Raw genomic sequence first — 15054 nt, 5'->3', positions numbered from 1 at the left:
AGTACAGGAATGTTATAGTGACTCAGAACCATCACCCATGTCAAGAACAGACAAGTGCTGACAAAATTCCACAGCAGAAACAAAGCTTAAAATGTCTCTGAGAGTGACAGGAGCAATGTCATATTATCAGCGTGCTCCACAAAAATTAACAATTAATAGATATAGGGAAGAGGGAAAGGAAAAAGAGCTTTCCCTCAAATAATTAGTTCAGAATTTGAAGGAGAAAAACACATAAACACTAAAGCATTAAAAAACAAGGGATTGGGCTTTTAATATTTCACTCTCATTATTCAGCCTGAAAGATACATTCCTCTGCTCGCTCCTTACACAAGCAAAACACTTAGACACTTGCCAAATCGCAACTCCTCCATGATGCAGACATATAAACTACCTCTCATCACTATGTCCTGAGGAAAACAGGGGCAACATGGGAACAACCTCTGCAATACAGTTCCACAAACCTCAGTTTTATCAGTTCAATTTAAAGAGCTGAGAAATTTCTACGACACAGCTCAGCTCAGTTTAGAACTTGAAACCACTCTCTTGCTTTCACAGGAGGCAATTGTCTTGAACTGGACACAGAAGCAGGGTTCCACCAAATCCATTCAAAAGCACACTTTTTGTATAAAGAGGGACAAAAGTAAACCATATTTACACTTAAGTTCCGCAGTATGGTGAGCAGAGCAAGAAGTGCTTAACAAAGGGGACAGGGATATAGATACAGTTGTTTCAGAGTAAAACAGTATTTTTCTCAAAGTTGTTTCTATTGGAAAGTTAAACATACAGGTATATTCCACATTGGTACTGCAAAATAACCTGAATCAAAGGTCAATAAAAGCAACCCTGTTATTGGACACATTGAACAAACCAGTATGTATCCATAGGCATACATATGATAAGATGTGATAGAGAGCTACCTAGCATCCCCATACTGAAGATATCTGAAAGCATAAGGGTTAACGACTGCTTTATGGCTCATTTGCTTGTGTGAATGGCTCATACTTCCTGTGATACTCTGGCTGCCCTTTGATACATGACAATATCAACCTAATGTCTATGTGCTGCATACACCAGAACGAGCAGCAATTGATACAAACTGTTCAAAAATATCACCATATATCTACTGGAAGACACAAATCTTCAGTGCTCACAAAGCAAAACTTATTTCAGTAAACCAAACAGATGGGATGCTGAGTAACAGATAGAAAAATCACTTTTCCAACAAAAGGCAAGTATAATCACCTTCAATTATCTTTTGTCGCAGTTATAATACAGTGCCACCAAAATATCCTAAACATATTGATGCATTCATTTAGTATGAAGGGAAATAAAAAGAGTTCCCTATAAATAAGGTGTCAGTCTTACAAAGATATATGCACATATGCATCTCCTGATTTTAACAAAAGTTCTCATCTTTACTAATGCTTCACAGTCCCTAAAGATGAATGTAGCTAGAACAAAGTTATCTAATACTCAGCTAATGAAATAAGGGAGAGTTTTATAATTTAAAGACATATCTCAATTTAGAAGAAGATTCTGTTATCTATCTGTTTCTAGTTTGGGGTCAAAAAGGAGAACATTAGCCAAAAACAAAATAAAGTAGTGCTAAAATTGTGTATAAGTAGCATGCTTCATTCCACTTTACAACTTAGCAAATAAAAATACTATTCCCAGGGAGGTTTTCTTGAAAAGGCATAAAAATAGGGTGGCCAGCAATTTAATCTATAACCACTTATGTTAGAGTAACTAACTTCAAAACATTAGCTGAATTAAAAGTTGTGCTTTCATATTCTGTCACTATAAATCCCCATGCTGTAAAAACATTTAAAGGCACAGTTCTTTAGTAAAAGAAATAGCCCCGCCCCCCCCCCCCCCCCAACTAGTACAGTTTTAAAAGACAATCAGAAGTCTCCATTTCCGATCCCAGAAGTGAACAAACATAGGCACTACATAACAAGATCATCCTGTTATTACCGTTTGATTTTACAACACTGTTACTCTAGAGGTAATTCCTCCTAATTATTTCCAGGGAAATAACAACAGATACAAAGAGCAAAATAACACTATTTGATAGAGCAAATTCTCAGGTACAAAGCACTATTTTTCAGCACTTTCACTGACATTAGCGATGCACTTTTGCTAGCTATGAACCTGAACATGAATGTGGCCTGCAAGCCACATTCTTAAAAATCCACACTGGCAGATGTGACCCACTGTCTCAGAGCTGCTACAACAGTGCCTTTGCTAGGAACGTGTTGCCAACACAGCCCATCTTTCATCAGTCTGAACAGACAGAAGTCAGAAGGTGCCAGATTCACATTATATGGATTTTATCCATATGATCCAGATTTTATCCAGATTTATATGGTGGGTATGGTTAGGGCAGTACAGTCAAGATTGGCCATGTGCTCCATGTCTTCAAACTGCTGTGGGGTCTGGTCTTCTTCTCTGGCCTGGCTCTGGAAGTTCTGGCTTTCAGCTTATTCAGCATGGCAATGTATAGGTCAGAGCTGATGGTTTTTCTGAGCTTCAGGAAATCCAGAATGATCACCCCTTTCCTTTCCCGGAAGGCAGTGCACATCATTCTACTTCCTGAGGGTGATGCTTTGAAATTCTCTTCCCTGGGGAATCTCAGTGCTCCATGGTCTGCTGTTTTGACTCTGGCTCACAGTGGTGTCATCACGTCCTATTGCTGGTAATGCTGCAATAGCAGGAAAGTTTCACCTCTGGTCTCACGCTGATTTGGTGTTGTTTCTGTTCCTGAGTGAGCCCTTGTGGGACCCACCAGGTGCAAACTGTGATATTCCAAGGTTGCCACCATTGCACTGAAGCCAGTATCCAGCTCCATACAGTTCCCTGGTCATTATCCACCACTTTGAATGGATGTGCTGATTGAGATTCTGTTCACTTTTGCTGTGACAGCTGTGTGTCATCATCTGGAATGCAGATTATCTTTTACTTCACTGTCACCACCACTGCTTAAATGCACCGCCCACGGCCTCACTAAGCTCACATCCACTGTTTGGTCTCCAAAAACATTCAGTAATCAAAGAACGTCAATGTGTGCAATGTTTTCCGCATAGAGGAATTCAGTGACACAATTTTGCTTCATATGCACTTCCACGTCAGATGCCATTTTAACAGTGTCCCTCTGCTGCCATCTGTCGCATGGCAACAAAATGTAATGGAATATTGTCAGGAAGGTTCAGCCTCTGTTGTTATACCACCAATATCCACCACTTATATTTTGGGCCAAAAGAATAAAATAGGAGGCACTACTTTTGAAGCAGCCCTAATATTTTATAATCTGCCTAGCAGAAGAGTGCATTGCTAAGGCAAAAACCTTAGAGAATGCAATCTGCAGTTGCAGAGCGCCTGCAAATTCAACCAATCTCAGTTTGTCCACAAGGCATCCACTATACTGCAGTCATCTGTATTTATCTAATACAATGTTTTATTTGCATAGGATGCTGCTAAAGCTACATCCAAGCAGCAGACTTCTCTATTAAATGATAGAATACATTATAAAAAATTATCCCCACCTTCCAGAAGGTATAAATATTCTATTTTCAGCATAGTTCTATGAGATAATTCCACTGCAGACTAAGCAAATGCTTACATAGCACAGAATAGCACTGAAAGAGCTCATTTAGACATGAACAGAACTGGGTTCATTAAGGTTTCCTAGGAAATAGGATATGTTAAGTTTAGAAGTAGCATTTTTCTTCATGGCTTACTTATATTACCTGGGCTGGTGATTCTACCCTACAATCTCTGGGAAGAAATTTAGCATGCTCTACCACTATCTCCAGTGCCAGAGTGGAAAAAAAACAAACACCTCAGAAACAAAACAGGTAAGACAGACTTACACCACCATTTGCACTACAGATCATCATGAAAAATTCAGTCAATGCCCTAGACACATGTGAGCCCTACTGAATACTGCACAGCATGTCATTATAAAACAATACAGTATTAGTTCTGCACTGGCACAATTGAATATTTTTAATCACACTTAGAATTACAAATGTATTTCAATGCACATGTATTCTGCATTTATTTGTTTGAAAAGTCGTAGGCACAGAAAGAGAATGAAACTCCTGAAATTCTTTTTGAAAATAATTCAAAAGAAATTTAGTTAACCACTCCTTAGTTTTCCAAGTTCTGTGGTCAGTATCAAAAGCTTGTGGCTTCAGAAGACAAGGCAGAGAAATCCCCCACATAGCTCTAACATTGGATGTGATGTCCAGGTTTCAGCACAGACTCATAGCTTTCATTAGTCTCAGCAGTGGGTATGTGTGGGTGTAGGTTTCAGAATTTACTGGAGAAATGGAAAGAAAGGAGTAGCTGGCCATTTCTTTGTTCTTGTGATTTACTTAAGAGTTTTTCTTTAAGGACAATACATATTCGATTTCTCTAGAAATATTTCAATCAACTTGTTAGATATTTACAAGTAGATGAACAATCCTGAGAGAATGAAATTCAGCCACACAGGAAAGCAGGCAGCTTCCATATTTGGACATAAAACAAAGACAGGAAATGTCTACACAGAATTTATTGGGACCATTAAATGAAGTGAAAAATTAAATACCCCTACAGCAGTACAAGTCATTAAATAATGAATTCACTAACTTGATCTTATTAGAAAGGCTGAAAGGGCTGGGGCTGTTCAGCCTGGAGACAAGAAGGCTCTGGGAAGACTTGATGTCAATCTTTCAGTATTCTAATGGGGGGGGCTATAAGAAAGGAGGGAACAGACTATTTAGCAGGGTCTGTAGTCAGAGGACAATGGTTTCAAAATTGAAGAGGGGAGATTTAGACTGAATATAAGAAAAAAAATTTTTATGTTAAGGGTGGTAAGACAGTGGCACAGGTTGCCCAGAGAGGAGGTGAAAGCCTCATCCCTGGAGACATTCAAGGTCAGGCTGGATGAGGCTCTGGGCAACCTGATCTAGCCATAGGTGTCCCTGTTCACTGCAGGGCAGTTGGACTAGACGATCATTAAGGGTCCCTACCAACTTGATTGATTCTATGATTATATGAAAAAGAAAAGACAAAAGGAAAACAAGAAATAGTCATACGAGAAGCCCATATCCAAGAAATAGTCATACGAGAAGCCCATATCGTGCCATACTGCATGTATCTTAAACAAACTAATAGTGTACAAACCTCAGTGGATGGTAAAATAAAAACCACATGAAATCAATCTCAAAATTTTCTTAGTCACCGTACTTCCTGTGAAATTACTTCCTCCTCACTATTATTCCAAATTCATGTAAGTTCAAATTGCAGATGAATTTACTGAAGAATCAATTTTCTACACTAAATCTTGCTGTGATTTCTTTTTTTCCTCAATCATCTTTACATTCCATCTAAGCAGTTTAACAACACACTGTTGCTGGTAACCTTCAATTAAGTTAAATAAATCATCGAGATTCAACTCTCTAAACAGACTACCTTTCAGACCTTCTGAAGTTGTAAGGTTTCATCCAAAAGCTTTACATCCACTTGAAGTTGATTCTTGAAACTGGATACATAAATTAGCATATTTGCTTCTTAAGAAAGGCTAAAATGGAAACCATAACCCTCAGCTGTCAGTTTAATTGTAATTCTAAGTATACATTGTCATACTTAGGGGATTTCTCTGCAAACTATGCTTTACCTTTCAATCGAGGACTATGCACATGCATTCTCTGCAGATGGAGATTTATTGGGATGAATTCTAATGTTTTTTCTCCTTTGCTACAGCTTGACTTGAAGGAAGAACCTGAAAAAAAAGAAGTTTAAAGAATCATTATCTTAAGCACCCTGCAGATGTTTTGTCTTCTTTTAATGTGAGGACAATATTTGTAGCCTTCCTTAATTTACTTTTAATGTGTAACTGTATATTAGGAGAAGAATGGTTCACTAACTGAGTCTCAGCATGTATCCATATTGCAAGCAACAAAACAGCTTTTAATTCACAGAACAATTTAAATTTTTATTCTAGGTGATACGCATTTCTTTTCTGCTGCTTGAAATAGGTCTGCAGTCTGCTGGAAATAATGCCACAGTTAACGGGCATTATGTTTATTCTGATTGAAAAACACAGTGGTACAGAGCTATGATACTACTACATTTTCACCAACCCTTTTTTTTTTTTTTTTTTAAATTAAAAGAAAAATATTATATTGACTGAGATATGGAACCTAGAAAGTTCCAATTAAAGAAGCATAAAACGGTTTAAGAAAAGCTGTAAATTCATTTTCTTTCTTAAAACATCCAGTATCAGAAAAAAATCAAAATACTTTCAAAAAAAAAATCAATCTGGCTACACACCTCAGAGGTATGAGATTACAAGCAACACTATGGTGGTATAAAGATAAAGGAATACAATTAAAGCCTCATGGGAATAAATGTGATTTACCTGGAGATACTTAATAGGGCACTTATACAAAGCCAAAGTTCATTGATTAGTAAAGAGAGTCAATCCCACATTCTCACTCAGCACAACTTAGTTTTTTTCAGCATCCTACCATCTTGCCTGTTAATTGTTTAAACTAAGATTTCTCTGATATTAGTTCTGGTTTTGGTCTCTGATTTCTCTCCCTTCCTCCACAGAAATATCTGAAAAGATTCAACATTTTCTTGTGTGTAAGGAGTGAAAAACATACATTTGAAATGCTTCATTTGCTCACACAAAATTTCCTAGAGGTTATCTGTTTGAACTGCCATAAATTCCAAGGCAACTAAGCATGCTTTAGACTCTCAATGCAAACGGTATTGCCAGATGGCACAAGTGACGCCACAAAGCAAGGCTACAGAGGTACTAGCATACTTGCACAAAGCTAAGCCAGGAGAAGGTACTTCATCTATATCAGCTGTAGACCAGCATAGGCTGCTATCAAAGCTTAACAACTTAAAATAATAATTTGGATGAAGATTCAGAGCAAAGGTAGTAAAAAGCAGTTGGTAGGAGTAACTGATTCAGATTTGATAAGAAAACGGGACTGAGGGCACCCTCAGTAAGTTCACAGATGACATCAAGTTGGGAAGAAGTGCTGATCTGCCTGAGAGCAGGAAGGCCCTACAGAGGGATCTGGACAGATTTGATTGATGTGCCAACCGTATGAGACCACAGAGAGCAGATGCAAGGTCCTGATGTATAAAAAAATGACTTAATGGTCATTCTTATTGGTTGCAAATCCTGCATTCTAATCCTAGGCACATGTCTTCAACAAAGTATTCACCGTATGTCTCGCCCACCTGTGCCTTCATTATTCCTATTCATCAAACATAACAACTTCCATGAAGATCACTTTAATGTCTCTGGAAAGATTATGACATACTGGAATGTCAGGGACTTGACTCCTCAAGTCAAGGTCCTCAAAGATGTGACCACTGCCCTGGGGAGCAAATCTTTGCCTTTCTCTTGGATACTGTCGCTGATGCCAGTGAAGACATAAGCACCTCCTGCCCCTCCACTGCCCTCTTGAAGAAGCTGTAGGCCATCACAAGACCTCAGCCTCCTCTTCACTGGCTGAACAAATGAAGCGATTTTAGACTTTCATCATACACCTTGCTCTCCAGACCCTTCACCATCTTTGTAGCTCTTCTTTGGATGATCTCTAATAGACCCTCTTTATACTGTGGTGCCAAAACGGTATACAGCACTTCTGATGAGGCTGTCCTACCCAATCTATCAGTCAATTGCTCACCCATCACATTATGATCTTGTCTAACTGTTTGCTGGATATTTTTTCCATAAGAATACTCTGAAAAACAGTATTGAAGACTTTGCTGAAATTCAAAAAGATTACATTATCTGATTTCCCTTGGTTAACCAGGTGCATAACCTTGTCATACAAAGAGATTAAGTTAAACAGGACTTCCCCTTTGTGAACCCATGTTGGCTATGACCAGTGACTGCATTATCTTTCAGATATTTTTCATTAAGACAAGTCATTTCACATCAGCAGCCCTTTTCAAACTCATTTGTCACAATAAAGCCCTTGCACAATTTATATTCAACAAATTTACACTGTCTTTTTTTCTTTTTCAAATCCCAAAAGGTCATTTTAATATTCTCCTCAAAGTGTTAATTAATATACTGATTCCGTTTACCATCTGTATCTGTTTCCTCGCATATGATATTTAATGGAATGCTATCAAAATCTAACTAGCAAAGCATTAAAAAAATGTGTATTAGTTAAAATGATGCAACCTAAGTCGTGTCACACAGTAGTCTGCCAAAATCAGAATGGGAATACTCTGATGATGGTAAACAATCATAAACACAAGAAATTACAGTTGTGCAACCAAAATGCAATTGATTATACAACATTCAGAATAACAGATGAGCTTCCTACCCCACTGCTGCCAAAACATTTAGTTTCAGTTAAGAGCTGTTTTTGTTCATATGCTAAAACATGATTTCTCTTTTCCTGAGACCAAAAAAGACATCTCTGAACAATATGAGGTGACAAATACTGCACTCAGTTTTCTACTGAAAGGTGATAGATAACAGATAATCTTACAGTTTTAATGACTATTTTGGAAAAGAAAGATTTGTGTCTCAGCTACTAAATGCAGTAGATTAATAATAAAAAACATGCCTAATTCTGTGAAAGAAAAATAGTCTCTAAAGCAATTTAGTTTTATACAGAACTAAAACAAGTCAAACAATTTCTCAGTAAATAATAATTAAAAAAAGAGTTGGTTTGTTCTTATAAAACTGTAGAAAGCTAGGAATAAAGTAATGCAAGTTAATCCTTGTAATTAACTGATATTTCAAAAGATGTAACCAGATGCTGTATATGTAAACACACTGCACGAAGATCTGTTAATCTCTGGCAAGCCTATGCCTATGCATAAAAAGTCACATAGCTAATAAAGAGAATAAGGAGTGAAACAGCATATCCAATAATGGCAGCACAGCCATAGAAAATGCATAATGAGAAGGTGATCATGAGGATCACTAGCAAGAAACCAGCAACAGGGCCTCTGCAGTCACTTAGAACACAAGTGTCTATTTCCTTCCAGAAAAATCTCATAAGCAGTAGTGGATGTGGAAGGCATGTTATGAACGTCGAAAAGAAAACAGTTTGCTCAAAATACAGTCCTATTCAGTAAATAATTCCAGCAGCCTTCCCAAATAGAAAAGCATTATTGTAAGTTTTCTAAATGATTTGTGAACAATCAAAAGAAAAGTAATTTGAAAGCATAAATACTTTGTTCTGCAGTCTTGTTCTTCTTATAAGCAAGAATTTTTACAGAAAAAAAAAAAAGACTAGCTGCCTCTCTGTACATTTGTCACTGATGCTGCTTTTATTCAACTTGCGTGTGGACACTACATCACAGTCCTCAAGATCCTGACAAATATGACTGAACAAACACCTCACGCACATCAGATCACTACATGTGAAAAAAAAAGCAGAAGTATTACACACTGCTATTTCTGGACTGTGGACAAACTGTGCATCCTACATAAATTATGTGCTTTTCAGGCATGACCTGGGCAATGACAAATACACTAAGGGTATGTAAAACATATTGCAACTACCTTTTTAAGACTGTTTTCATCTGTCATATGGTACTCAATATTCCTAGAGCAGTACATTCAAGGGAATATGCAGTTAAAGGAGGCACAGCCACTCTTCCAATTTTTTGGTTGCTGCATAACCATGTGCTATGTTAATTGTGAAAACATGCGGGAATGAATTGAACAAAAAGAAGACAAAAAGAAAAGCCAGAAGAAACAGGGAACCTCTTGGTATCTCAGAAATAAAGTGATTATAAATATTTTGGTTTTATGTGTTTTATTTATGCTGAATACTTTAGCAATATAATAAGTGTTGACTAGGTTGACAGTTAATTTTTCCAGCTGAGGGGAGGCTACTTTCATACCTGTGTGCTTTCCAAGCTCTGCAAGAGTATCCTGATACATGCTCAACATCTGGTCACAGTGAGCAATAACACTTTTACGCATATTGTCCCAGTGAGGTGCAAGTTCTCCCAAGTCTTTAAGTTCCTGATTCCTGTATCAAAAGGCAGAAAGACATGGCTTATTTCCTTAATCCGTTAATGCTCCTCCAAATGAATCCAATTAATCTGAGATAGTTTATTAAGAAACATCAAAAGCTCTTCCCAATTGAAATACAATTATTATTTCAGGTCTGTTTTCATGCCTCTTACTAAGACTGCTGACTTCAGCCCTATTTTTAACCATGCAATAAAGAATGTCAAATCACTGAATAATAGAATAATTTAACGTTCAAAACTCATAGGGTACAAATGCAATGGCCTGCAAAGTGAAATATTGTTTCTTCCCAGTAGGCAGGAATGCTTCCAGGCTCCAAAGAACTGTGTTCACAGTAAGAAATATTTCATGAAGAAACAGTAAGCACCATTGCAAAGAATACAAAGTTCAAAGTCCATTCCTTTTCCAACGCTTCCATTATAGCTGTTTTATCTACTCTTTGGATACTATTGTGGCAGTATTTCTACAAATGTCAGTTTATCCATCACAACAGTCCTGTCATTTGCCCCCATGCCAACCTTGTTCCCCTCCAAGCTTTCCCATCCCCACATTTCTTTATTGTAAAATGGGGAGCAAAACAAAATAAAGTGACAATTTCCCCAAAACGCAATCTTCAGCCTTTCAGCTGTGTTCATCAGGTCAAAACAGCAATGTTATGGTAACCACACATGTCACTAAAATGCAAAAGGAAATCCTTTAGCAAATTATCAGTCTTCCTGTGCACTCTTTTTGAGAGCTGACTGGAACAAAATAGAGCTCACCAACTTCCTAGACTAACAAGCACATTTACTTACAGTGCATTGAGCAGTTTGTTTTCCCCACTTGCAAAGTAAATTCAATCCCAGAGCTACTAGAGTTACTACATATACATCATCTTTACTTTTGTTTTTTTTCCCCAAACACAATAACAGACCCAAGCTATCTCAGATTTGCATACTATCTGTGAGTTCCAAGGTCTTAATCTTTGTCACACTGCTGTTGCTGACTCAGTGCAATTCTGTCCTCAGTTATGAATAAAAAGAGAATGATCTTCTGCAGTTAAGTTTCACCACCATTACTTCACAGTACCAAGTTTTATTGAACTGTGAGAAACCTTCAAGTAAAAGAATAGATCACAGAAACAATGTACTTTAGAAATTATGAAATTTCAAAGTCCATAGTAATACCCCCCGATATTCAATCTCTCTCTCTCTCTATATATATATATATACATTGCAGTACGTTTCATCGGAATGTATTTCACTGAACAACTTAAAAATACATTTCAGACAGCAAACATATTAAATAACAACTTTGAAATTCATGGAATCCAGTAGTTTTAATATAATTCAGTCCACCCAAAGGACAAATTGGTAACTAATTAATGTTTTCAATTCAAGCATAGAATTTGGAATAATTTACAAACACAGCTCAGAGCAACATCGGTATCAACAGAGGGCTCCAAAAGTAATGTCTCCTGTTTTATTATGTTGGCCCACAATGTCACAGGTGGATCTTGGTGGTATGGTAACAGAGGCTGAACCTTCCTGACAATATTCTGTTACATTTTGTTGCCATGCAACAGATGGCAGCAGAGGGACAGTCTGGTAAAATGGTATCTGATGTGGAAGTGCATCCAAGCAAAACTGCGTCACCAAATTCCTCTGTGTGGAAAACAATGCTGGCATTCCCTGGTGATTTCTGAACACTTATAGAGACCAAACAGTGGATGTGAGCACAGGGAGTCTGTGGCAACAGGGAACTGTGTATGGAGCTGGATGTTAGATTCAATGCATTGGAAATCATGGTAAAAATGTTGGAATATCACAGTTTGCACCTGGTGGGTCCCACAAGGGCTCACTCAGGAACAGAAACAACACCAAATCAGCGTGAGACCAGAGGTGAAACTTTCCTGCTATTGCAGCATTACCAGCAATGGAACGTGATGACACCACTGTGAGCCAGAGTCAAAACAGCAGACCATGGAGCACTGAGATTCCCCAGGGAAGAGAATTTCAAAGCATCACCCTCAGGAAGTAGAATGATGTGCACTGCCTTCCAGGAAAGGAAAGGGGTGATCATTCTGGATTCCCTGAAGTTCAGAAAAACCATCAGCTCTGACCTATACATTGCCATGCTGAATAAGCTGAAAGCCAGAACTTCCAGAGCCAGGCCAGAGAAGAAGACCAGACCCCACAGCAGTTTGAAGACATGGAGCACATGGCCAATCTTGACTGTACTGCCCTAACCATACCCACCATATAAATCTGGATAAAATCTGGATCCATATAATGTGAAATCTGGCAGCTTCTGACTTCTGTCTGTTCAGACTGATGAAAGATGGGCTGTGTTGGCAACATGTTCCTAGCAAAGGCACTGTTGTAGCAGTTCTGAGACAGTGGGTCACATCTGCCAGTGTGGATTTTTAAGCGTGTGGCATGAATGCTTTTGTTCATGGCTAGCAAAAGTGCATCCCTAATGTCAGTGAAAGTGCTGAAAAATAGTGAACCTGAGAATTTGCTCTATCAAATAGTGTTATTGTGCTCTTTCTAGTTTCCACTGAAAAAAATAGAAGGCATTTCTTCTACAGTAACCTACGTAAAATACATCTATTTATCATTTCATATCATTATCTTCACTCACTTCAAACCCTCTCTTTAAGTCTCTTTCAGGTAATTTTATTCATCAACATGCCACATACTGTTCTCAGCATCATCTTCAACCCTCCTTACAGAACCAAACTCAATCTTTGCTTTCTAAATTTTGCTGCTAAGCTCCACAAACTGTACACATGCCAATCTTCTCTGTCCCTGCTGTCTTAGTTTCAGCAGAGACAGAACTGTTTATCTTCAGAGTGTCTGGTATGATGTCATGTTTTGGTTCTGGCAGAAAAACAATGATCACAACACACTGATGTTTATAACTACTACTAAGCAGTGTTCTACAGAGCCAAGGCCACCCCAGTTTCTTGTCTCGTACTAAAGAAGGGTTGAGATGGTGCAGAAATTAGGCCAGCTCATTTAAACTGGCCAAAGGGATATTCCATACCATACAATAGTCACAGGACGAGAGGATGAGAGGTTTTGTACTGAGAGAAGGCAGATTCAGATTAGATATTAAAAAAAATGCCTTTACCAACAAGGTGATGAGACACCGGAACAGGCTGCCCAACGAGGCTGTGGATGCCCCTCCCTGGAGGCATTCAAGACCAGGCCAAATGGGGCTGTGAGTAACCTGATCTAGAGGGAGGCGTCCCTGCCTAGCAGGGGGGTTGGAACTACATGATATTAAACGTCCCTTCCAATCCAAACTATTCTATGATTCTATGATATCATGTGAAAGGAGAGTTTTGAAGGGGGTGAGAGCTCATCCCTCTTTCTCTTCTCCTGGTCGAGGGGCTAGCTGCTGTCAGCAGGTGGTGAACAATTGCTTGTCTATCACATATACATTCACATATGTATATATATATACACACACCTCATATTTTTTTTTAATCTTTTTTTTTTGTTTTGTTTTCTCTATCTTTTTAGAATAGTTTTGTCTAAACCCTTGAATTCTACTTTTTTTTTTCTTTTTTTTTTTTTTTCCCCCAATTCTCTCCTCCATCCCAATATTTAAAGGAGAAATGAGTGAACGACTGTGTGGTGCTTAGACATCTGTCAAGTTAAACCACAACAAATGCACAATGGAAACTCTCAACAATGAAAGCGTCTCCATTTTTATTGCTTCCTGTCTTGGTTACTTCAATACCTTCCTTTGAGGCCTTGACACTAACTTGCTCCATTCTGTATCCACTCAAAGTACAGGCTGCTCTATTCCTCCTCTTCCTCATCTAATCTGAGACAATTAACTTTTTCTGGCACTCTCTTCTTTTCAAAATTCTTATTTTGGTAGCCTAATTATGCCAAGCTTTCATTAAGTACTTTCCATTATGGCTGAAAGGCTCCGCAGACAGTCCAGGTGGAGTAGCATGTCTATGTTACCACTTTGTGGGGGGTTTATTCTGTTCCCCATCCTAGGCTTCCAGGTAGAGTACCCTGAGGATAACTGGTCTGCCTTTTAAAGGCAGATGTAAAGAAGGCATTGAGAATTTTAGCCTTTTCCTTATCCTCAGTGGTCACATTCCCTGTCACATTCATTAAAGTACAGAAATTCTCCCTAGCCCTCCTTTTACTGTTAATAAATTTGTGAAAGCGTTTTGTTCTCTTTACCAGTGGTCAGGCTGAGCTCAAGCTTGGCAATTGCCTTTCTAATTTTCTTTGTACATATCCTAACAACTTCTTTGTACTCTCCCCAAGTTGCCCATCTTTTCTTCCATAAGAGGTTGACTCTTTTGTCTGTGAGTATCAGAAAAAGTTCTCCAGTCATCCATGGAGGTCTCCTTCCCTGCTGGCTTACCTTAAGGCACAGGGAGACAGTCTGCTTCTGCACCTCTTAAGACATTTTTCTTGAGGAGTGATCAGCCTTCCTGGACCCTTTTGCTTTTCAGAACTCAGTGCCAAGGGAACCTCCCTACTGATGTCCTGAATAGTTCTGTACTCCAGAAGTTCACAGTAGCAGTTTTGCTGACACCCCTCCTGACTTCACAAAAAATATGCAACTCTACCATTTTGTGGCTGCTATGTCTGAGACAGCTCCTGACCTCCACATCACCTGCCAGTCCTTCTCTATTTGTAAACAGCAGTTCTAGCAGGGCACCTCCTTTGGGTGGCTCTCTTACCAGTTGTGTCAAGAAGTTATCTTCCACACTCTAGAGATCTCCTAGACAGCCTCTTCTGTGCTGTTTTATATTTCCAGTGTATACCAGGGAAGTTGAAGTCCTCCATGACAATAAGGGCTGGTGATTGAGCAGCTTCTGGCAGCTGCTCATAAAATGCCTTGTCCATCACTTAATTCTGGTTAGGTGATCTGTAACAAACACCCACCAGGATGTCAGCCTTGTGGGCCCTCTCCCTGACACTTACCCAGAGACTCAACCTTATCATTTTCAGCTCTGAGCTCAACAGCACTGAAACGCTCTCTAATATAGAGATAAACAGGATAAAAGTAATAAATAT

The 15054-nt window shown here is 38.6% G+C and overlaps 1 protein-coding gene across 1 annotated transcript in view; it reads right to left on the bottom strand.

Annotated features, from left to right (window-relative positions):
• Nucleotides 1–15054, bottom strand: part of INPP4B (inositol polyphosphate-4-phosphatase type II B) — a 241014-nt gene that overhangs the window by 69409 nt on the left and 156551 nt on the right. Inside the window, 2 exon segments of the mRNA XM_072334549.1 lie at nucleotides 5663–5767; nucleotides 9886–10016. Of these exon segments, the coding sequence (XP_072190650.1) occupies nucleotides 5663–5767; nucleotides 9886–10016 (236 nt within the window).

Source organism: Excalfactoria chinensis, chromosome 4 (genome assembly GCF_039878825.1).
Source record: "Excalfactoria chinensis isolate bCotChi1 chromosome 4, bCotChi1.hap2, whole genome shotgun sequence".
Classification (NCBI taxonomy): domain Eukaryota; kingdom Metazoa; phylum Chordata; class Aves; order Galliformes; family Phasianidae; genus Excalfactoria; species Excalfactoria chinensis.
This window is presented reverse-complemented; position numbering and strand designations above follow the sequence as displayed.